At 44.2% G+C, this 25172-nt stretch overlaps 1 protein-coding gene across 3 annotated transcripts in view; it reads left to right on the plus strand.

Annotated features, from left to right (window-relative positions):
* Nucleotides 1-285: 285 nt before the first annotated feature.
* Nucleotides 286-25172, plus strand: part of vil1 (villin 1) — a 33557-nt gene continuing 8670 nt past the window's right edge. The window contains exons 1-6 of one of the 3 annotated variants that reach the window (XM_046359750.1): nucleotides 286-334; nucleotides 19970-20078; nucleotides 20224-20298; nucleotides 20391-20587; nucleotides 21390-21498; nucleotides 25024-25134. In XM_046359750.1, the coding sequence (XP_046215706.1) occupies nucleotides 19998-20078; nucleotides 20224-20298; nucleotides 20391-20587; nucleotides 21390-21498; nucleotides 25024-25134 (573 nt within the window). In that variant the 5' untranslated portion in view covers nucleotides 286-334; nucleotides 19970-19997. Of the gene's footprint in view, nucleotides 335-11836; nucleotides 11956-14660; nucleotides 14700-19969; nucleotides 20079-20223; nucleotides 20299-20390; nucleotides 20588-21389; nucleotides 21499-25023; nucleotides 25135-25172 lie in introns of those variants that run through there. The other 2 variants (XM_046359729.1, XM_046359739.1) reach the window with 2 other exon arrangements.

Raw genomic sequence — 25172 nt, forward strand, 5'->3', positions numbered from 1 at the left:
GCCCAACACCTCAGGCTTACATAAGCCTTGGGAAGGGGAGTTGAGAGTCCGCCAGCCCATGCAGCCCAGGAGGGGAGCAATCAGTGACAGCCAGTCAATGAGGGAAGCAGCTCTGAGGTGCAGGCTCTCTTTATCTCCTTCCAAGCACTTTCCAGGCACCACCACCACCGCAGCACCAAGGGGCTGGTTAATGAGTTGGAGGAGCTGGAGGGAGTGGCTGTACAGAAGGGGCTGAAGTTCACCGGCACAAGCAGCAGGTGGAAGAGTGAGAGAGAGTGAGAAACTCTGATGCACTGACTCTGTCAAGGAGACGCACGCCCTTCACCTGACTGAGGTAGTTTTTTTTTTGATGGGTGAATGTTCGTTGTTTTGTTTTCTTGTGTTTGTAGGGGGTTGTGGTGCATGGCGCAGGTGTGAACAGGCTTTGATTTCGTGAGAGGGTTGTTTAGTGAGCCAGCTGAGCGAGAGCTGGTGTAAAACCCTTCCTTTAGGGCTGACAATGGTTTCAGAGTTGTCAGGAGTGAGCAGGTGTACGTGTGTGTGTTTGCGTGAATGCATAAGTGTGTCGGTTTCTGGAAGCCTGTGTGCATGTGTGCACTGTTTGTGTGGCCCTGCTTGCATTGTTTCTATGTTGTGTATCTGTATGAGCGTACTGTGTGGGTGTGTGTGACGTGTATGCAATTACAGGTCATTATAAAGCTGAGGGGATACGTATAGTACGTATGGCCCTGCTTGCATTGTTTATGTGTTGTGTCTTTACTGTTTGTCCATAGAGGTCTTTTGGTAACCTGCCTTGCTCTGAATTTTCCAATAACGTCTCTCCTCTCTAACCAGCAAGGTTTCTCGGGGGCTCTTTATGTTGAGTTGCTGCATGACTTCAAGCGAACAAAAGTCTGAACCATTAGTGGAACAAACAGCTCCCTACTGTACCAACACATCTCCCACTTAGCATTCGCCAAATTTGAATGGTCCGTTTAGCTTGGTGAAGCACTCTGAAGGTCTCTGAAGAGCCCACCCATTCGTCATTTGACATGGTGGTCCAAATATCACCAAGTGAGGCCATAGTGGTCCGATCCTCTGGACATTGGATAGACAAAGAGGCCAGCGAACGAGGAGGCAGGACATTAGAGAAGTGAGTGGGTGGCTCAGGGAAGGGGCCTCCATGATAAAGAGAAGGCTTCAGTAATGGCCTGCATTCGATATCTGGTTCAGCTGTAGTTCAAACTGTGTGTGCGTGCAATTACAGGTCATTTCAAAGCTGTGAGGAACTGCGAGAGTTAATCACTTGTGCATTCCAAGAGTTTGGCTTGAGTGTTGGTAGAATTCACTTAATCTGAAAATCAGGGAGCTTTTAATCTCCAGACTATTATCCAGAGAGCTCTGGCTGAGGTTAAACCAGTACAATGTGGCACAACTACAACTTACATAAAACCAACAGAGGAAAGAGAACACATACTAGTTACATACAAGTTACCAAAAGAGAAAAAATGGCACATACAGGATCATTTGTATTTTGCTTCCCTTTACTGTCTAAATCCACAGAGAGACCCCTACTACATAGAAACAACCACTGACAAAAAAAAAAAACTACCATGCAACTTCATTGTTACTGAATAGAAACTTAACTTATCAGGTTCAGTTTGAAAGTAATTGATGACCAAAGCCCACTCAAACACAATACATCTAGCTCTCTGTGGTATTCACCATGCAATTGTGTTCTAAAAATATGCACATCTAGTACTTTCTTCAAAGAATTCAACACAAGACCTTACAGTGAAATTAACAATAATTTCCATATACAGTGCATTCGGAAAGTATTCATAAAATGCATTAAATAAATAAAAATCCTCATCAATCCACACACAATACCCCATAATGACAAAGCGAAACAGGTTTTTAGATTCTTTTTAAAAACAGAAATACCTTATTTACATTATTCAGACCCTTTGCTATGAGACTAGAAATAGAGCTCAGGTGCACCCTGTTTCAATTGATCATCCTTGAGATGTTTTGACAACTTGATTGAAGTCCCCCTGTGGTAAATTAAATTGATTGGACATGATTTGGAAAGGCAAGATTCAAGATTCTCTGGTCTGATGAAACCGAGATTGAACTCTTTGGCCTGAATGCAAAGAGTCATGTCTGGAGGAAACCTGGCACCATCCCTACGGTGAAGCATGGTGGTGGTAGCATCATGCTGTGAGGATGTTTTCAGAGGCAGGGAGACTAGTCAGGATCGAGGGAAAAATGAACGGACAAAGTACAGAGGGATCCTTTATGAAAACCTGTTACAGAGCCAAGACAAGGCAGGAGTGGCTTCGGGACAAGTCTCTGAATGTCCTTGAGTGGCCCAGCTAGAGCCCGGACTTGAACCCGATCGAACATCTCTGGAGAGACCTGAAAATAGCTGTGCAGGGATTCTCCCCATCCAACCTGACAGATCTGGAGATGATCTGCAGAGAATAATGGGAGAAACTCCCCAAATACATGTGTGCCAAGGATGTAGCGTCATACCCAAGAAGACTCGAGGCTTTAATTGCTGCCAAAGGTGCTTCAACAAAGTACTGAGTAAAGGATCTGAATACTTATGTAGATGTGATATTTAAGTTTTTTATTTTCAATACATTTGCTAACATTTCTACAACCCTGTTTTTGCTTTGTCTTTATGGGGTATTGTGTGTAGATTGATGGGGGAAAACAATCTAATCCATTTTAGAATAAGGCTGTAACATAACAAAATGTGAAAAAGGTCAAGGGGTCTTAATACTTTCCGAGTGCACTGTAAATACCTGGTAATTGTCTGTACCATGAAATTAAGTGTTAGGCTAAATGTATATTCTCCAAACACACAACAAGGGCAGGAGGGAAAGGAAGTACCACAAGTGTCACGGCTGTTGGAAGGAGCAGACCAAGGTGCAGCGTGGTGAGCGTACGTTTTCTTTATTAATGCAAATGACGCCAAACAAAACTATAAACACTACAAAAACAAACCATGAAGCTCACACGCAACGCTCGCTCTAAACAAAGTCAACCTCCCACAAACACAGGTGGGGAAAAGGGTACCTAAGTATGGTTCCCAATCAGAGTGTTATGCTGGTGAATGAGGACCCAAAAGCGACTTAACGGAAACAGAGTCTTTATTCCAGTTTTAAACAAAAGCGATAATCCTGGATATTATCTAGGTAAAAGCAAAACAGGAAAACTGAAATCCACTCGTCAGTAGAGAGGAATGACTGGAGACGCGACCACAGACTGCAGGTCGCTTCGGGAAGGCACTGGCCGTAGCTGACATTGACACCTGCTCACACGCAGCATCTGAAGAAGGTAAAACACGACAGGGCGGAACAAGTACACAGAACAGCGAACATCAAGCAAGGATCCGACAAGGACAGAAGCGGAAAACAGAGGGAGAAATAGGGACTCTAATCAGAGGGCAAAATAGGGGACAGGTGTGAAAAGAGTAAATGAGGTAGTTTAGGAGAATGAGGAACAGCTGGGAGCAGGAACGGAACGATAGAGAGAGAGAGCGAGAGAGGGAGAGAGGGAGGGGGAGAGAGAGGGATAGAAAGAGGGAAAGAACCTAATAAGACCAGCAGAGGGAAACGAATAGAAGGGAAGCACAGAGACAAGACATGATAATCAATGACAAAACATGACAGTACCCCCCCACTCACCGAGCGCCTCCTGGCGCACTCGAGGAGGAACCCTGGCGGCAACGGAGGAAATCATCAATCAACGAACGGTCCAGCATGTCCCGAGATGGAACCCAACTCCTCTCCTCAGGACCGTAACCCTCCCAATCCACTAAGTACTGGTGACCACGTCCCCGAGAACGCATGTCCATGATCTTCCGTACCTTGTAAATAGGTGCGCCCTCGACAAGGACGGGGGGGGGAGGGAAGACGAACGGGGGCGTGAAGAAAAGGTTTGACACAGGAGACATGGAAGACAGGGTGGACGCGACGAAGATGTCGCGGAAGAAGCAGTCGCACAGCGACAGGATTGACGACCTGAGAGACACGGAACGGACCAATGAACCGCGGAGTCAACTTGCGAGAAGCTGTCGTAAGGGGAAGGTTACGAGTGGAAAGCCACACTCTCTGACCGCGACAATACCTAGGACTCTTAATCCTACGTTTATTGGCGGCTCTCACAGTCTGCGCCCTGTAACGGCAAAGTGCAGACCTGACCCTCCTCCAGGTGCGCTCACAACGTTGGACAAAAGCCTGAGCGGAGGGAACGCTGGACTCGGCGAGCTGGGACGAGAACAGAGGAGGCTGGTACCCAAGACTACTCTGAAACGGAGATAGCCCGGTAGCAGACGAAGGAAGCGAGTTGTGAGTGTATTCTGCCCAGGGGAGCTGTTCCGCCCAAGACGCAGGGTTTCGAAAAGAAAGGCTGCGTAATATGCGACCAATCGTCTGATTGGCCCTTTCTGCTTGACCGGAAGAGAGACTGACGGAAGCACCAATCAAACGACAGAACTCCCTCCAAAACTGTGACGTGAATTGCGGGCCTCTGTCTGAAACGGCGTCTAACGGGAGGCCATGAATTCTGAACACATTCTCAATGATGATTTGTGCCGTCTCCTTAGCGGAAGGAAGCTTAGCGAGGGGAATGAAATGTGCCGCCTTAGAGAACCTATCGACAACCGTAAGAATCACAGTCTTCCCCGCAGACGAAGGCAGACCGGTAATAAAGTCTAAGGCGATGTGAGACCATGGTCGAGAAGGAATGGGAAGCGGTCTGAGACGACCGGCAGGAGGAGAGTTACCTGACTTAGTCTGCGCGCAGTCCGAACAAGCAGCCACGAAACGGCGCGTATCACGCTCCTGAGTAGGCCACCAAAACCGCTGGCGAATAGAAGCAAGCGTACCCCGAACGCCGGGATGGCCAGCTAACTTGGCAGAGTGAGCCCACTGAAGAACAGCCAGACGAGTAGAGACAGGAACGAAAAGAAGGTTACTAGGACAAGCGCGCGGCGACGCAGTGTGAGTGAGTGCTTGCTTTACCTGTCTCTCAATTCCCCAGACAGTCAACCCGACAACACGCCCTTCAGGGAGAATCCTCTCGGGGTCGGTAGAAGCCACAGAAGAACTAAAGAGACGGGATAAGGCATCAGGCTTGGTGTTCTTATTACCCGGGCGATAAGAAATCACGAACTCGAAACGAGCGAAAAACAACGCCCAACGAGCTTGATGTGCATTAAGTCGTTTGGCAGAACAGATGTACTCAAGGTTCTTATGGTCAGTCCAAACGACAAAAGGAACGGTCGCCCCCTCCAACCACTGTCGCCATTCGCCTAGGGCTAAGCGGATGGCGAGCAGTTCGCGGTTACCCACATCATAGTTGCGTTCCGATGGCGACAGGCGATGAGAAAAATAAGCGCAAGGATGGACCTTATCGTCAGAATGGAAGCGCTGGGATAGAATGGCTCCCACGCCCACCTCTGAAGCGTCAACCTCGACAATGAATTGTTTAGTGACGTCAGGAGTAACAAGGATAGGAGCGGATGTAAAACGCTTCTTGAGGAGATCAAAAGCTCCCTGGGCGGAACCGGACCACTTAAAGCACGTCTTGACAGAAGTAAGAGCTGTGAGAGGGGCAGCAACTTGACCGAAATTACGAATGAAACGCCGATAGAAATTAGTGAAACCTAGAAAGCGCTGCAACTCGACACGTGACTTAGGAACGGGCCAATCACTGACAGCCTGGACCTTAGCGGGATCCATCTGAATGCCTTCAGCGGAAATAACAGAACCGAGAAATGTGACAGAGGAGACATGAAAGGCGCACTTCTCAGCCTTCACGTAGAGACAATTCTCTAAAAGGCGCTGGAGTACACGTCGAACGTGCTGAACATGAATCTCGAGTGACGGTGAAAAAATCAGGATATCGTCAAGGTAGACGAAAACAAAGATGTTCAGCATGTCTCTCAGTACATCATTAACTAATGCCTGAAAGACAGCTGGAGCATTAGCGAGACCGAACGGCAGAACCCGGTATTCAAAATGCCCTAACGGAGTGTTAAACGCCGTTTTCCACTCGTCCCCCTCTCTGATGCGCACGAGATGGTAAGCGTTACGAAGGTCCAACTTAGTAAAGAACCTGGCTCCCTGCAGAATCTCGAAGGCTGACGACATAAAGGGAAGCGGATAACGATTCTTAACCGTTATGTCATTCAGCCCTCGATAATCCACGCAGGGGCGCAGAGTACCGTCCTTCTTCTTAACAAAAAAAAACCCCGCTCCGGCGGGAGAGGAAGAAGGCACCACGGTACCGGCGTCGAGAAAAACAGACAAATAATCCTCGAGAGCCTTACGTTCGGGAGCCGACAGAGAGTATAGTCTACCCCGAGGGGGAGTGGTCCCCGGAAGGAGATCAATACAACAATCATACGACCGGTGAGGAGGAAGGGAGTTGGCTCTGGACCGACTGAAGACCGTGCGCAGATCATGATATTCCTCCGGCACTCCTGTCAAATCACCAGGTTCCTCCTGAGAAGAGGGGACAGAAGAAACAGGAGAGATAGCAGACATTAAACACTTCACATGACAAGAAACGTTCCAGGATAGGATAGAATTACTAGACCAATTAATAGAAGGATTATGACATACTAGCCAGGGATGACCCAAAACAACAGGTGTAAAAGGTGAACGAAAAATCAAAAAGGAAATGGTCTCACTGTGGTTACCAGATACTGTGAGGGTTAAAGGTAGTGTCTCACATCTGATACTGGGGAGAAGACTACCATCTAAGGCGAACATGGGCGTGGGCTTCCCTAACTGTCTGAGAGGAATGTCATGTTTCCGAGCCCATGCTTCGTCCATAAAACAACCCTCAGCCCCAGAGTCTATCAAGGCACTGCAGGAAGCAGCCGAACCGGTCCAGCGTAGATGGACCGACAAAGTAGTACAGGATCTTGATGGAGAGACCTGAGTAGTAGCGCTCACCAGTAGCCCTCCGCTTACTGATGAGCTCTGGCTTTTACTGGACATGAAATGACAAAATGTCCAGCAGAACCGCAATAGAGGCAAAGGCGGTTGGTGATCCTCCGTTCCCTCTCCTTAGTCGAGATGCGAATACCTCCCAGCTGCATGGGCTCAGTCTCTGAGCCGGAGGGAGGAGATGGTTGAGATGCGGAGAGGGGGAACACCGTTAACGCGAGCTCTCTTCCACGAGCTCGGTGACGAAGATCTACCCGTCGTTCTATGCGGATGGCGAGTGCAATCAAAGAGTCCACGCTGGAAGGAACCTCCCGGGAGAGAATCTCATCTTTAACCTCAGCGTGGAGTCCCTCCAGAAAACGAGCGAGCAACGCCGGCTCGTTCCAGTCACTGGAGGCAGCAAGAGTGCGAAACTCTATAGAGTAATCCGTTATGGATCGATCACCTTGACATAGAGAAGCCAGGGCCCTGGAAGCCTCCTTACCAAAAACTGAACGATCAAAAACCCGTATCATCTCCTCTTTAAAGTTCAGATAATTGTTAGAACACTCAGCCCTTGCCTCCCAGATAGCTGTGCCCCACTCCCGAGCCCGACCAGTAAGGAGTGAAATGACGTAAGCGATCCGAGCTCTCTCTCTTGAGTATGTGTTGGGTTGGAGAGAGAACACAATATCACACTAGGTGATAAAGGAGCGGCACTCAGTGGGCTGCCCAGAGTAACATGGTGGGTTATTAACCCTAGGTTCCGGAGACTCGGAAGACCAGGAAGTAGCTGGTGGCACGAGACGAAGACTCTGAAACTGTCCTGAGAGGTCGGAAACCTGAGCGGCCAGGGTCTCAACGGCATGACGAGCAGCAGACAATTCCTGCTCGTGTCTGCCGAGCATTGCTCCCTGGATCTCGACGGCAGTGTTGCGAGAATCCGTAGTCGCTGGGTCCATTCTTGGTCGGATCCTTCTGTTATGCTGGTGAATGAGGACCCAAAAGCGACTTAACGGAAACAGAGTCTTTATTCCAGTTTTAAACAAAAGCGATAATCCTGGATATTATCTAGGTAAAAGCAAAACAGGAAAACTGAAATCCACTCGTCAGTAGAGAGGAATGACTGGAGACGCGACCACAGACTGCAGGTCGCTTCGGGAAGGCACCGGCCGTAGCTGACATTGACACCTGCTCACACGCAGCATCTGAAGAAGGTAAAACACGACAGGGCGGAACAAGGACACAGAACAGCGAACATCAAGCAAGGATCCGACAAGGACAGAAGCGGAAAACAGAGGGAGAAATAGGGACTCTAATCAGAGGGCAAAATAGGGGACAGGTGTGAAAAGAGTAAATGAGGTAGTTTAGGAGAATGAGGAACAGCTGGGAGCAGGAACGGAACGATAGAGAGAGAGAGCGAGAGAGGGAGAGAGGGAGGGGGAGAGAGAGTGATAGAAAGAGGGAAAGAACCTAATAAGACCAGCAGAGGGAAACGAATAGAAGGGAAGCACAGAGACAAGACATGATAATCAATGACAAAACATGACACAGAGACAACGATAGACAGCTGTCCCTGATTGAGAACCATACCCGGCCAACTACAAAGAAATAGAAAACATAGAATGCCCACCCCAACTCACACCATGACCAGACAAAAATAGAGACATAAAAGGGATCTCTAAGGTCAGGGCGTGACAACAAGTGAACATGAGGAGTCTATAGACTAAGGACAATTCCACAGAAACAGAATGACAATGAGACTCCAGTTTTTCACTTTAAAAGTACACCAAACAAAAAACATTGATTGCAAAGTTAAACAAACCAACTCTATTTCCCACTTTTAACAATTTCCACAGAAAATTTTACAAAAACACATTTACTCAAAGAACTGTGCAGGAGTAAATCTTGGTAACAGAATGTAGGTAAAATCTCCCTCAGGTTTTGTGACCACGTTTTTTTAAAAACTCTGTTATATCTACTTTGAATTAAGAACGGGGTGTCAGCTATGATATGACACCTTGAGTAAAAAAATATATATGTTTAAATGCTAATTGAAGTACAGTAATAAAAGTGGTTTAACATCCGGTACAGACTGACATCATGGGTCCCCGAATTGTACTATACAGAAATGCATAATTCTCTTCACGGTTATGTATCCTGAGTAGGTACACAAAGGTAGAAAACTTTAATATCCTCCTTTGCATGTTTGGGTATGATTCTACACACTGGCTATTATTCTAATGAGCTCTACCCCCAACAAGACCACATTTGGTTTAGTCCAGACCAAATCTCTACCAATCATAGACTATGTTTCACAAGTTTGGACATCCCAGTACAGCGCAGTAGAGTGGAGTCCAGTACAGTATAGTACAGTACAATACAGTAAATTATACTTTACTCTACTCTAGTGTGCTCTAAGGTACTCAATGACTGTTTATGAATGGCCAAAGCCATCGATCACGTAACATCCTTCATTCCTATGTGAAGATTCAATGGAGCATTTGAAGCCAAGGATGTCAGTTAAGGTGGTGTTTCATGGATACATAACATGCACAGTTTGAGCTACTTCAAGAAGTGACGTTGCAGGGTAGCTCAGTGCTGCCCCTTCTCATTGAATATCTCAAGTTGATGGCCGACCAGAGTACTGCAGGCTGCCATTAGCAACTAAACTATCCTAACTTCTTAAATATAAATAAATATATGCCATTTAGCAGACGCTTTTATCCAAAGCGACTTACAGTCATGTGTGCATACATTCTACGTATGGGTGGTCCCGGGGATCAAACCCACTACCCTGGCGTTACAAGCGCCATGCTCTACCAACTGCTCTACCAACTGAGCTACAGAAGGACCTCCCATAAAAGGCATACTTCCCATAAAAGGCAAACAATTGTACTGCAGGTCGTGTAACAAGACTGTTCCACTCTATCTAAAAACCAAAAAGAAAATATCCACAAAATGCCCATTTCTGAAACCATTACTGTTTAAATTGGCTTTATATGGCATGCTGATCTGTAGCTAGTCCCATGCATTATGCAGTAGCTGAGTGGGTCAGAGCAGATATAGCACATAGACAGCGAGCATCTCTGCACCAACCTAATGAGAGCATACACTACATTCCATAATGCATGTGGTCATTCTGGACACCGGTGCATTCTGTTCAATTCCTGCAAACTTGGCTGAACAATTTAGTCAACCAACCCTGATCACTAACAGCGGTGAATGCACACACCATAATGTGGCGAGCGATTCCTTTTCATTTATTGCAAAATTGTGATTTGAATATACTGTAACTACGTGATCTTTAATGTCTTTCTGGAGAATGAATGAGAACACTTTCACTGGAGCTTAGAGCACATCATTTAGAATGGGTGTAATGAGAAAGCATGAGGGAAGGCAATTAACATTTAAAAGAGGGACCCGGCTCATTCGTAATGGGGATGATGCTACGGCTCCTGTGTGCCTTGGCACTCTGGAAATGTTTAACAAGGTCCTGACTAAAATGGATGAAGGTAAAGGGGTAGACTGACATCTCATGTCTACGACTGAGGAAACAGCCTGTCTATATTCCAAACGGTGTATTGTGCTTGTTAGTAGCTAATGGATGCCCATCTTGTCATATGAAAGCTGCATTTATAGGGAAAGGAGGTAAGGGAGTCATTTCATTTTCATACAACAAAAATATAACCTGAAATAAAAGATCCCAGAAAAGTTCCATATGTACAAAACGGTCAAATTTTGTGCACAAATTAGTTTACATCCAGTTCCTGCCAATATTCTTCTGTGTGCGATTTTAAAATAATCAGTTCGAGGACATACATCTGCTGTAATAGAAGCAATTATTGGTTCCTTGATTGTCTTCTAAATATACATATATTTTTTACACAAAGATCGACATTTTCCAAGTCACTATAATGGGGAATCCTGTTTTCTGCTAAGAATACCTGCAGTACCACGGGTCGGCCTTGAACTTTGTGGCTTCGATGAGAGGGGTCAGTGTTCTTACCTGACTGTACTGCACTAAACTTTACTCTAGTGTTCTGTTCTGTACTGTTCTGTATTGTATTGACTTCTACTCTACTTGACAAAATGTCAACCACTTTTCAACATCCATTGACGTCCGGTGTCGGTCGGTGCTCAGTGGGTGAGAGGGCTGGTTACAGTACAAGGAAAGAGAGGGGGCTCATGGGTAGGTGTCAGTAAGAGCCGGGAGAGATGACATTAACTGAAGAGAGAGAGAGAGAGAGAGAGAGAGAGAGAGAGAGAGAGAGAGAGAGAGAGAGAGAGAGAGAGAGAGAGAGAGAGAGAGAGAGAGAGAGAGAGAGAGAGAGAGAGAGAGAGAGAGAGAGAAGAGAGGCAGAGAGACAGAAGATGGGGTTGTCCAGAATGTTTTCACACTTTCTTTGACCACCAGATGACAGGAAGTGAAAGAAAACAGTTATGAGCTGAACATAACAGTTATGAGCTGAACATAACAGTTATGAGCTGAACAGTGGAACAGTGGCCAGTGGAAAGGAGGACAGTAGCACTAGACCCAACTGCGGTTTGTGACTACTATGAATGTTCATTGTAGCTAATTCATGCTGCTATTCTGTTCCTCATTTATCTGTCATTCTGTTACCGGTTTGGTAACAGAATTAAATGTTTTAATCTGTTAATAAATTACAAACCAAATTGTTATCAGTAAAATGAGGGAGAGAAATGGAAAATATCTTAAAGATATGTGGCTTTTTGGTAGAGTTTTTGTGCTCTATTTGTTGTGCTCCTATGAGCTTTTTACATGTCAATGCCCATAAACATTGTGGGGTCTAGGAACAAGGTCGCTCGTCACTAGATAAGAGAAGGCACACACCTGTATGCATATCACCTCTCTCTTTCCATATATGGAGGGAGGGAGAGAGGGAGAGAGAGCGCAAAGTTCAGGTGCTGTAAATCGCATGGTGAGATGTACAGGTAGTCTGCTGCTGCCTGCTAGATCCTGACACATCTCGCCCTCTCCTCTCCACTCCTGTTCCCTCCACATCAGGTGAGTCCTTTGTACAAAGTAACAAGCTAACAGTCGGTTCCTGTGTGTTTTCGCAAAGACGTCATGTAGAAAAGGGGCACTTATGCTGCATGAGCTCTATTGATGTGGACAATTAAGGACGAATGATGTCTTGGTCATTGTGGAACCATGGGAGGTTAGCCAGGGAAAATGGACGTATCAGATGTAGATATTAGCTAAAGTAGTAGAAATGTCTGCCTGCAAATGTATTGATATTGGTTATAGGAGAATCATTTATTTGAATGGAAATGGGATTTGTTTGAACAGCATATTGTTACAACAATATGTCTAAAATAAGCCAAATCAAAAAGGGTCGTTTTGAGATATTAATATTTTAAATGTAATTTATACTCCTTAATTTAATGAATCTGAAATTTGCATTACAGAATCTAGACATACTCCATATTTGAGAGAACACTATAAAGAGTATAATGACATCAAGATGTTGTCTGTATGGTTGACAGATTAATAGGGTTTTACAGGAGGCATGTATAGGTCTAAAAAATGTCGTCATGATTTTCAATACAAAATGTGTGATGCTTCCTCCCAATGAAGTTCCTATGTGAGAATTCATAGCGGTGGGAAGTAGTGGTGCTGAAGGGAGCTGCAGCTCCCCCTGATAAATCAGAATGAAGAAATTACAAAACACAATTTTACAAAAATCAACAACAACAAAAATGATGTATATGGGCCTTTATTACACCTGTATGAGCGGCCAAAAATAGTTACCAGTAGCACAGGGATAAAGAAAATGTCTTGGCACCCCCATCTCTAAACATTGGCTTTGACGCTAGGCAATATTTCCTATACTTACAGAAGGCAAATGTTGATATTAGTTGGCAAGGGTCTTATTACAACATTATTGTGTTTTGATGTACACTATATATACAAATGAATGTGAACAGATTTGGCTATTTCAGCCACACCCGTTAAACAACTGGTGTTTAAATCGAGCACAACAGACCCTGAAATCTCCATAGATGAACATCGGCAGTAGAATGGCCTTACTGAAGAGCTCACTGACTTTCAACATTCCACCGTCATAGGATGCCACCTTTCCAACAAGTCAGTTCGTCAAATTTATACCCTGCTAGAGCTGTAAGTGTTGTTGTAAGTGTTGTTATTGTGAAGTGGAAACGTCTAGGAGCGGCAACGGCTCAGCTGCGAAGTGGTAGGCCACACAAGCTCACAGAATGGGACCGCTGAGTGCTGAAACACTCACTACCGAGTTCCAAACTGCCCCTGGAAGCAATGTCAGCACAAGAATGGTTCAGCAGGAGCTTAATGAAATGTGTTTTCAGCTGCACACAAGCCTAAAATCACCATGCGCAATGCCAAGCGTCAGCTGGAGTGGTGTGAAGCTCGCCACCATTGGACTCTAGAGCAGTGGAAACGCGTTCTCTGGAGTGATGAATCGCGCTTCACCATCTGGCAGTCTGAAGGATTAATCTGCGTTTGGAGGATGCCAGGAGAATGCTACCAGCCCCAATGCATTGTGCCAACTGTAAAGTTTGGTGGAGGAGGAATAATGGTCTGGGCCCGTAGTTCCAGTGAAGGGAAATCTTAACGCTACAGCATACAATGACAAACATACATACATACAATGACATTCTAAACGATTCCTACTTTGTGGCAGTTTGGGGAAGGCTATTTCCTGTTTCAGCATGACAATGGCCCTATGCACAAAGCGAGGTCCATACAGAAATGGTTTGTCAAAGTCGGTGTGGAAGAACTTGACTGGCCTGTGCAGAGCCCTGACCTCAACCCCATCAAACCCCTTTGGGATGAATTGTAACGCCGACTACGAGCCAGGCCTAATCGCCCAACATGAGCGCCCGACCTCACTAATGCTCTTGTGGCTGAATGGAAGCAAGTCTCCACAACAATACTGCAACATCTAGTGGAAAGCCTTCCCAGAAGAGTGGAGGCTGTTATAGCAGCAAAGGGACGGACCAACTCCATATTAATGCCCATGATTTTGGAATGAGATGTTTGACGAACACGTGTCCACATACTTTTGGTCATATAGTGTATTTCTAATCCCTTTTAAGACTTTTTATGTTAGATGTATTGTAAGACCCCTTTCCCATATTTGACCACAAATCTAAGCATTTGCTCATTCCTAATTTTCAGGATAGAAAATGGTTGAAAAATGTATATACCTTAATTACTCAAAATTATAGACTCTTAGCCTTCATTTTACACCAAAGTTGATATGCTCCTATAAACTTCACATGTTAGTGCTCATGGGTCTTTTTACATGGTACACACTGTGGGGTCTAGGAACAAGGTCGCTCGTAACTAGATAAGAGAAGGCACACACCTGTATGCAATATCACCTCTGTTTGCCATATATGGTCACTAAAGTAATCGACAATCAAAAGTGTGCGTGTGTGTGCGTGTGTGCGTGCGTGCGTGCGTGCGCGCGTGTGTGTGTGTGTGTGTGTGTGTGTGTGTGTGTGTGTGTGTGTGTGTGTGTGTGTGTGTGTGTGTGTGTGTGTGTGTGTGTGTGTGTGTGTGTGTGTGTGTGTGTGTGTGTGTGTGTGTGTGTGTGTGTGTGTGTGTGTGTGTGTGTGTGTGTGTGTGTGCGTTAGAGAGAGATGTTAGAGAGAGAGAGAGACAAAGTTCAGGTGCTATAAATGGGTTGGTGAGATGGGCAGGTAGTGACACATCTCACCCTCTCCTCTCCTCTCCACTCCACTCCACTCCTGGTCCCTTCACATCCGGTGAGTCCTTTGTACAACGTACCAAGCTAAGAAACCATTTCTGTGTGTTTTCGCAAATAAGTGATGTAGCAAATGGGAGTTCATGTGAAATGAGCAAATGGGTGTTTATGTGGAATGAGCAAATGGGTGTTTATGTGGAATGAGCTCTGTGTTGAGGTGGACATTTAAGGAGAGATTATGTCTTGGTCATTGTGGAACCTTGGGAGGTTAGCTAGGGAAAATGGCCTCAACACGTATCAGATATATAGCTATCAGCTAAAGTAGTGACATTTGCAAACGTATTCATATTGATTATAGAAGAAACATTTATTTGTCTGAAAATGTGTCTGATAATGTGTATATTGTTAGTAACAATATGTCTAAAAATAAGCTAAATCAAAAAGAGTAGTATATTAATATTCATATTGTTAAGGTTGAATAAATGAATGTGAAATTTGTTTTACAGAATCTAGACATACTCCATATTTGAGAGAACACTATAAGGAGGATAATTACTCTGAGATGTTGTCTGTATCATGTACGGTTCACAGATCATAGGGTTTTACAGGAGGCATGTATAGGTCTAGAAAAGGCCCATTTCATCATGATTTTCAAAGAAATTGCATGTGATACATATTTAAACACCATGTTAAACATCCTTCTTCCCATTGATGATCCTATGTGAGAATTGCCCGTACAATCTGAGATAGTAAAAATATTTTCCGCCCTACTATCCAATCATGACACAGGCAAGATAAGTGTCGTTGTGATGAATCATTATTGTATTACTCAACAGACCTCTGAACAGCAGTTATGGGAGGAAAAAATGGTGCTGATAAGTTGACTCAAAGTTATTGTTTTATGATAAGCAAACACGCATTTATACTGTGGTTACTCTACAAGTAGAAAGGCTCATTATGAGCGCAACAGTCTGACTTATCGTCAATTTGAAATGAACATTTTGTGAACAATCACTCACTTGGTTTTATTCCATTTGACAACTTACAGAAACGAAAATCAAATAGTTTTCAAAATCATGAATTTGGCTGGGATGTGCAAATCAGAGAGAGTGTTTTTGAGGACATACATACACTGCATGGCACAGAAAGGAAAGATAAGCTATAGGTTTAGCAGTGATACACATTTAAACAATATACACACACAAACCTACATGTACAAATGACCCCGACTAACCTGTAGCCCTGCACATTGACTCGGTACCGTTACTCCCTGTATATAGCCTCATTATTGTTTTTTTATCGTGTTACTTTTTATTCTTTTTTGCTTTAGTTTATTTGGTAGAAAATGGCATAACTCTTCTTGAAATGCACTGTTGGTTAAGGGCTTATAAGTAAGCAATTCCCTGTAAGATCTACACTGGGTATACATGTGACAAATAACGTTTGATTTGATTTGAAACCAGCATGGAGCAACTACATAGTAACGAGTTGATGAAGCTGTGAATAGCCTATCATGGGTCTTTGTAATTATGAGCCTTATATTTATTATTGAATCTCCCCAGGGTGTTGGGGTGGGTCATTTGATTGGTTGACAAAACACTCAGGCTACAAACGGCACAATGTAATAGGCCTGCTAGTCTGTTTCAGCGATGGCTGCTGTTTGGTTTAGAAGCCATATGGAGATGAGTCTGTGGTTACAAGAAACAGACAGAGTGCAAACACAGCACAATATTAGTTTATGGTCCACTGATCATAAACTGAACTGGGCTTCCATGGTCTATCAGCAGCCAGCCAACTAGCCAGCACGCCAGCCAGTCAGCCACACAGTATGCTGTTCCAGCCGGCCCTCTCATTCTCTAAATGAAGATTCTATTAATCGGGAGAAATAGTTCTGTATAGTGGATGTTTTGCTCCTATATGTTGTTGGGGACTATCGCTACTTAATATTCAATTAAAGCCTTTTCACAGTGGACATTTGAATAAGAGTAGCCTACTCTGTGTCCGAGAAACCAGTCCTAAAGGTTTAACGCCTTGACAAGACTACAGTTCTCTATCTCTCCCTTAGATTGATCGAGAAATTATATTCGCATTATCATAAAAACTTGGCTTCGCCTCAGCAGCCAAATGTACCAACTAAATGACAAGCGATAAATGTGTCAATCCCTGTATTTACAGCATGCTGTACAATGGAATGGACCACAAAATTAAGCACAAGTTAGACACATATCTATTCATAATTCTGTCAGGTCCTCGATACAAATAAGGCATGAGACCGTGATGCAAAAGTTGACATTCAGCTATCTGTCAATATATACCAATATAGCAGTATAACTGTAGACACTGTAGTAAGGCACCATGTGTTTTGACACTCAGAAAATTGGAGACTGCTGTGTTTAAGACTGTGGTAACAATTGGGAGGTACTGAGACATTCACTTCCTGCTTTGTGGCAGCTGTTTACGCTCCCCCTGCAATGGTGGCTTCAAAATATGTTGTTCCTTTTGTGTAGTACAATGAGCACAGACTTAGACACTCTTGAGCAGTTACCATTCTGTGACCTGAGATAGGAAATACTCTACTGAGGTCACATCCAGGAGTGAAAGTAAGGCAGTACGGTCTGGTACGGCATGCCGGCAAAATAAATAGTGGGGGTATGGCATACCGGTAAAACATGATTAAAACAAAATAATTAAAGAAAAATGCCAAGAAAACTGTAGGCTATTACACTATTATGTATCATTGCCGCATGAAAAATGAGCAAATGGGATTGAAAATGTGTAGTATAGCTTATGCTCCAAAATGTGATGTGGTTCTACGAAAACACTCACACTTTGCCAAGGCAGGGAGAGATGAGTGGCAGACAGCAGTAGACGTACTGTATAAATTCTGGCCTAATGACAATTGCCAAATGGCGTTACACTTTTTGGTGTTTTGTGTAACAGATGTCTTTTTCCATTCACCACTGTTTGGAGTCTGGAAATATGCTGCGAGTGGATGAACATGTGCGGTTGGCCTAGTAAAGGAGCTCTTTGAAGTGATTGTTTGACAATCAGATGACAACATCAAGACTGGTTGTGTTTATGCCACAGTAAAAGGTCATACATTTTAATAGTTCAATGAGAAATCTTTACGGCTTGGCCCACAGAGATCCTATTGAATCAATGGGGATTCTGTATGGAATTCTATGATAACCCAACACTAAACAATACATTAATTGCACTATAACAGTGACAAACGGTGCCCACAAACTGTTAGGGCCTACATAAAGCTGACCCAACAGCAGTCCCAACACCTTACCACTGCTACACTTGGCTTTCAACGGAGCCTTGTCTGGCAGCGAAACAGTTAATTCAGCCTCATGTATTGCCTTTAAAAGAATCTAAGCTGATATGGCTGACTTGCTTGAACAAATGTGGTTTCTACTGATGAATGCGATGTACAAAATATGGCATAAGGGGACGACAAGCGGATAAGAGGCCATCCGTAATTCCGATTAAGACATTAATGAGCGAGCAAAGACGAACGTCGTCAATATAACTGTTTGTTCAGCACTTTTGAAATGTACAGCGACAGAATTCAGAACATGGGCAGTTCTTACAGTGTACTCCCTGTACAACAAGTCAGAACCGTAGGATAAATAAAGGGGGCATATAAACAGACAATGAAAGCTCTTACAACATTCAATGATTACATTTCTCTAAAACAGGTTATAGGCTACAGTTCATGTGCGCCACCAAGTTAGAACAGTAGGTGAAATTAAGAGGTGAAATAGACGTCAAATAACACAATTCTATTATAGAATGTTGCGTGTGCTGAATTTTCATGTGCAAGCCAAGTGCCACCACTACTATCAGTGGCACTGTCAAAGCTGTACAAAAAAAGTTGGCAAACAAGCACACAGCTACGAACTATGTGTTTACAAAACCGCGTTGGTGAAAGTAGACCAAATTATTAGGTTGAGGCACATGAGCTACTAACAGCGTATTACATAACATACACTTAGTATTACTTTCTTAGCTACAGTATACATGTCTCCCTGGCATATTACATCGTTTATGCAGCAGCATACAAGACATTTTTGGACTCGCGGCAGTTCTTTGTGGGCAAATTTTGTCATGAAACTTTGTCATTAGTCCGGCATACTCTGGATTTATCGTGGGAACTCTGAGAAAAAAACACACAGCCACTCCACTGAATAGCAGGCTAACATTAGTGATTGCTTTGCTTGAGGTTAGCCACTGATTCCTTCCAAACGACTCATTGTTGAATTTGCGATTTCCAGCTTGTTGTGTAATGTTTATGTTCAATGACCGATGAGCACTGATACGTTTTATCTGTAATTTCTCTTCATTATTCATCTTTATATGACAAGGATTAAAAAGGAGTTGCCTGTAGATTGTCGACTTGATTCATGATGATGACTGCTAGCTTGCTAGCTAAGACGTTGAAAGTAAGATATTGACATGATCAGTCCAATCAAAGCTACTGTGCATATAACGTGATTTGACGTGATTTTATCTGTGGCCAATGACCTTGATCCTTCTTGAAAGGGAATCTGTAATATAACTCTATGTCAGGACCCAAAGGGCTGAAATTCTGGATGTCTACCCTTACTAAGGACTTAAACTTGGTGATGACGTACTGTCCCCATGAGTGACAGAAAACTGAGCCAATCAAGGCGCAATGCTCATATTTTCTGCTGGCTCGCCCTACCACAGAAAGCACTGAGCTAGGCTGAAACACCTGCATTTTGGAGCTGCCTTACTTAAGAAAACAAAAAAGGGACCATGTGTGTATGCAGCTTTATTAACTGAATTATATATATACTTCTTTATACATTGTTTGCAAACTAATATGAGACATGTATTAATGCCAAAATAATGACTGAAAAACAGACAAGCCACCCCCCCCAAAATAAAAAAATACATTTATTTATTTATTTTTCAAAAGATGTGGGGCTCAAAACAGGTGGGGCTCTGATTAGGCCCACACACAAGCGTGTGCACACAAAGGACATCCAGTACAAGGAATACATTGAATCTACTTTCACCCCTGTCACATCATTGACTCTGCCAATGATCAACTCATTGACTTATGGATCAGCTCCTCCCCTTAGCCAGTCATGTGAGGTAGCAGAGCAAGATAACACTAGGCAACAGTATAGATTATAGAGTTTGTGTCTGTTTTGATGATGTTTTTCGGTATTCCAAGCCCTTTGAATCGTTGTCTGGAATACTATTGAACATGTAAACAACAGAATATGAATAGGTTAGCTTCATTAATAAATAGTGAACAACCACTAACTTACGCATCCCCCCCCCCCTTCCCTCTAGGTATCTTCTCCAAGCTGAATCTGGCACCATGCCACAGATCGAGGTCAAAACCCAAGTTGCAAAAGTCCTCAATAAAACCACGCCAGGGCTGCAGATATGGAGGATAGAGGTGAGAGAACAGCACATATTTCCTTTGTCATCACTACATAATGAATATGCCGAACATGTAAATAACAATTTAGGTTCATTATCAAACTTTTTCACACAATGAAATGAAATGCAATTGAATTGGTTCCAATTTTCCAATTGGTCAGGCCTTGGAGATGGTGCCCTTCCCTTCTAAAGCATATGGAAATTTCTATGAAGGAGACAGCTATATCATTCTATACGTAAGTAATCAATGCACCGTTATGATGCACCCAAAATAATACATACATTGACATCCCAGTAACATCATGTCTCTCTCTGTCTGATCTCGTAGACCAATAAGATGAACAGCTCATTCACCTACGACATCCACTTTTGGCTCGGAAAGGACACCTCCAACGACGAGCAGGGGGCGGCGGCCATCTACACCACCATGATGGACGAGCACCTGGGGGGTGTGGCTGTGCAGCACCGCGAGGCGCAGGGCTATGAGAGCGACACCTTCCGCGGATACTTCAAACAGGGCATCATGTGAGCTACGTAGTCCACACCCTACACCTGCCTACTGCATGGAAAGAAAAGGAACAACTCTGATACAATGATTCCCATTGAACACAGACAAATTATTATTATTATATTATTATTATTATAAATTAGCAGCAGCTCACATGTATCCAATGCAAACGTCACTATTTACACTAGAGACAAGCAACTTGAGTTCCTCCAACTCATCACTCAAATAAGCCACCATGTTGGCTTAACCTCAAAGTAACACACCCAAACACCCATAAAAATACATCTACCCAACACCCACACACAGTGTAGTGGCACTGTCAATGAGCACAATACCAAAAAGCCTCAAACCAAGATATTTGGAATGATTATGACGCAATGAAAGACAGTGGCAAGAGAAACACCTTGTTGATATAGAGGTGACAATAGGAGGAACCAGAATCCTGAGAAAAAAGGTAGGTACTGGTATTTCTGTAGCCATCATCGGTTTTGTACCGTAAATCATAGTGAAATTATATCACCTCCCCCTCTCTACAGCAAAAGGCCATTTCCCCTTGTGGTGACGTACCTAACATGTAATGGTTTTCATAAGCATCAGAGGTGTATTCACTAGGAAACGGAGTAGAGACAAACAGGCTGAAACGGGAAGGGATCTACCTGAAGATGTCCAATAAGAAAAACACATTTTTGTTTCAAAACCTTTTGCTGAAATTTGCACTAATGAATACAATCCTGGCAATTGCCAAATAACAACAGAAATGGTTTCAGACCATCATTCGTGGCTGTCATCTGACAACATTTCTTGCATGTTTTTCTGCAGCTACAAGAAGGGCGGAGTGGCTTCTGGGATGAAGCAGGTGGAGACCAACACCTACAACATCCGTCGCCTGCTCCATGTCAAGGGGAAAAAGCATGTGGTGGCTGGAGAGGTGAGAAAGCTCAAGCCAACGTGACCCTTGTGGAATATACTGCCTTCACAGCCTCTGTTCTGCCCCTGACTAGGATGTCTACTTCAGTTACTATATTTTCTTCTTCAATTTGACTTGACTAGAAACAGCTCAGCCGGTGCATGTCACTTCCTTTTCTGCCTCGGAACAAATGCAAAACACGTCATGTACAGCGGAATGAATTTAAGTTCAAGTGCATCAATTATTAGTCACATTTGCTGCGCCACTGGGTACCGTGTAGCTCTTCACTGACATAATCACAAGAAAGCCTATCAAGAGACTACACTGACGTGCCTTATCCATTACAAAAATTCCAAGGTTAAAGGTTGACTCAGCCAAATGAGATTGCGACAAGCAGCACCTGAAATATTGAGATGAGCGAGATGCAACACTTAGCGCTCACATGGTCACACGCAGTATCTGTGCATGCGCACGGTTCGCTTCACGCTGTGTACAGCGGGACAAAAACAGCAGAGAAGTTGAGCCTATTAGTTGTTTTCGGAAATTGACCCATTATGCTGTTTATTTTCTGCATCTATGTCATATCGCTGAGTCTACCTTCAATGTTCAACTCAGACGTACTACTAATTGTGAAAGCTGAGTAGAATAAGGAAGATATTGTTAACCCAACGAGTACCCCATAATGCCGGTGCGTTTTAGACTTCTAACCCCTTTTTCAAAAAAAATGTAGCTACAGACTTCTGGGTTGTACCATTGGATTAGTCTAGTTCATCTGCATCCACAGATACCAACCATTCTGTGCGATTAACGGGGGCTGTGCTCGAGTGGTGTTTGTGAAACAAGGGAGTATTCCAAAGGGTCCTGGTGCCAGGTCTTTTTACAGAAACATCTGTGTCCAAATGATTGGATCTACAAACTATTCAAATCTATCTATAAAAAGCTGAGACTCCCACGGATATTCTACGATGCTAACGTGCGACACAAGAGTCTTTAGAAGATAAGGTTTCTACATAAAATATCATAGGAAATCCCAGGACATAATGTCTGTAATACTGTAATAATCTCACAAAGTCACTGTCACAAACTCCAAACTCCATACAGTTGTCACTGACTAGTTGGATATTCAATTCCCAGTGAGCCAACAATTTCCCTACTTATAGCATTTATATTCATTTTTGATCAGATTTATTAATCAACATTATTATGGAATTCATCTGTGTTTTTTCCATCCCTATCAATCCCCCTTCCATCCCTATCAATCCCCCTTTCCATCCCTATCAATCCCCCTTTCCATCCCTATCAATCCCCCTTTCCATCCCTATCAATCCCCCTTTCCATCATCATCATCATCCCCCTTTCCATCCCTATCAATCCCCCTTCCATCCCTATCAATCCCCCTTTCCATCATCATCATCATCCCCCTTTCCATCCCTATCAATCCCCCTTGCCATCCCTATCAATCCCCCTTTCCATCCCTATCAATCCCCCTTTCCATCCCTATCAATCCCCCTTTCCTCCCTATCAATCCCCCTTTCCCTCCCTATCAATCCCCCTTTCCATCCCTATCAATCCCCCTTTCCATCCCTATCAATCCTCTTTCCATCCCTATCAATCCCCCTTTCCATCCCTATCAATCCCCCTTTCCATCATCATCATCATCCCCCTTTCCATCCCTATCAATCCCCCTTTCCATCATCATCATCATCCCCCTTTCCATCCCTATCAATCCCCCTTTCCATCCCTATCAATCCCCCTTTCCATCATCATCATCCCCCTTTCCATCATCATCCCCTTCCCATCCCTATCAATCCCCCTTTCCATCATCATCATCCCCCTTTCCATCCCCATCAATCCCCCTTTCCATCCCTATCAATCCCCTTTCCATCATCATCATCATCCCCTTTCCATCCCTATCAATCCCCCTTTTATCATCATCAATCCCCTTTTCCATCCCTATCAATCCCCTTTTCCATCCCTATCAATCCCCCTTTCCATCCCTATCAATCCCCCTTTCCATCATCAACATCCCCCTTTCCATCCCTATCAATCCCCCTTTCCATCCCTATCAATCCCCCTTTCCATCCCTATCAATCCCCCTTTCCATCATCATCATCATCCCCCTTTCCATCCCTATCAATCCCCCTTCCATCCCTATCAATCCCCCTTTCCATCATCATCATCATCCCCCTTTCCATCCCTATCAATCCCTCTTTCCATCCCTATCAATCCCCCTTTCCATCCCTATCAATCCCCCTTTCCATCCCTATCAATCCCCCTTTCCCTCCCTATCAATCCCCCTTTCCATCCCTATCAATCCCCTTTCCATCCCTATCAATCCCCATTTCCATCCCTATCAATCCCCCTTTCCATCATCATCATCATCCCCCTTTCCATCCCTATCAATCCCCCTTTCCATCATCATCATCATCCCCCTTTCCATCCCTATCAATCCCCCTTTCCATCCCTATCAATCCCCCTTTCCATCCCTATCAATCCCCTTTCCATCATCATCATCCCCCTTTCCATCCCTATCAATCCCCCTTTCCATCATCATCATCATCCCCCTTTCCATCCCCATCAATCCCCCTTTCCATCATCATCATCATCATCATCATCATCCCCCTTTCCATCCCCATCAATCCCCCTTTCCATCCCTATCAATCCCCTTTCCATCATCATCATCATCCCCTTTCCATCCCTATCAATCCCCCTTTCCATCCCTATCAATCCCCCTTTTATCATCATCAATCCCCCTTTCCATCCCTATCAATCCCCTTTCCATCCCTATCAATCCCCCTTTCCATCATCATCATCATCCCCCTTTCCATCCCTATCAATCCCCCTTTCCATCCCTATCAATCCCCCTTTCTATCATCATCATCATCCCTCTTTCCATCCCTATCAATCCCCCTTTCCATCATCATCATCATCCCCCTTTCCTTCCCTATCAATCCCCCTTTCCATCCCTATCAATCCCACTTTCCATCATCATCATCATCCCCCTTTCCATCCCTTTCCATCCCCTTTCCATCATCATCATCCCCCTTTCCATCCCCATCAATCCCCCTTTCCATCATCATCATCCCCCTTTCCATCCCTATCAATCCCCCTTTCCATCCCTATCAATCCCACTTTCCATCATCATCATCATCCCCCTTTCCATCCCTATCAATCCCCCTTTCCATCATCATCCCCCTTTCCATCCCTATCAATCCCCCTTTCCATCATCATCATCCCCCTTTCCATCCCCATCAATCCCCCTTTCCATCATCATCATCATCATCATCATCCCCCTTTCCATCCCCATCAATCCCCCTTTCCATCCCTATCAATCCCCCTTTCCATCATCATCATCATCCCCCTTTCCATCCCTATCAATCCCCCTTTCCATCCCTATCAATCCCCTTTTATCATCATCAATCCCCCTTTCCATCCCTATCAATCCCCCTTTCCATCAACATCAATCCCTCTTTCCATCACCATCCATCCCTCTTTCCATCCCCATCATCCCCCTTTCCATCATCATCAATCCATCCTTGAGAACAGGTGGACATGAGCTGGAGCAGCTTCAACAAGGGGGATGTGTTCCTGCTGGACCTGGGCAACCTCATCATCCAGTGGAACGGACCCAAGAGCAACCGCATGGAAAAACTCAAGGTAAGGAGACATTTTCGAACACAGCCATAGAGATATTA

This window comes from Oncorhynchus gorbuscha, linkage group LG01 (assembly GCF_021184085.1).
Source record: "Oncorhynchus gorbuscha isolate QuinsamMale2020 ecotype Even-year linkage group LG01, OgorEven_v1.0, whole genome shotgun sequence".
NCBI lineage: Eukaryota > Metazoa > Chordata > Actinopteri > Salmoniformes > Salmonidae > Oncorhynchus > Oncorhynchus gorbuscha.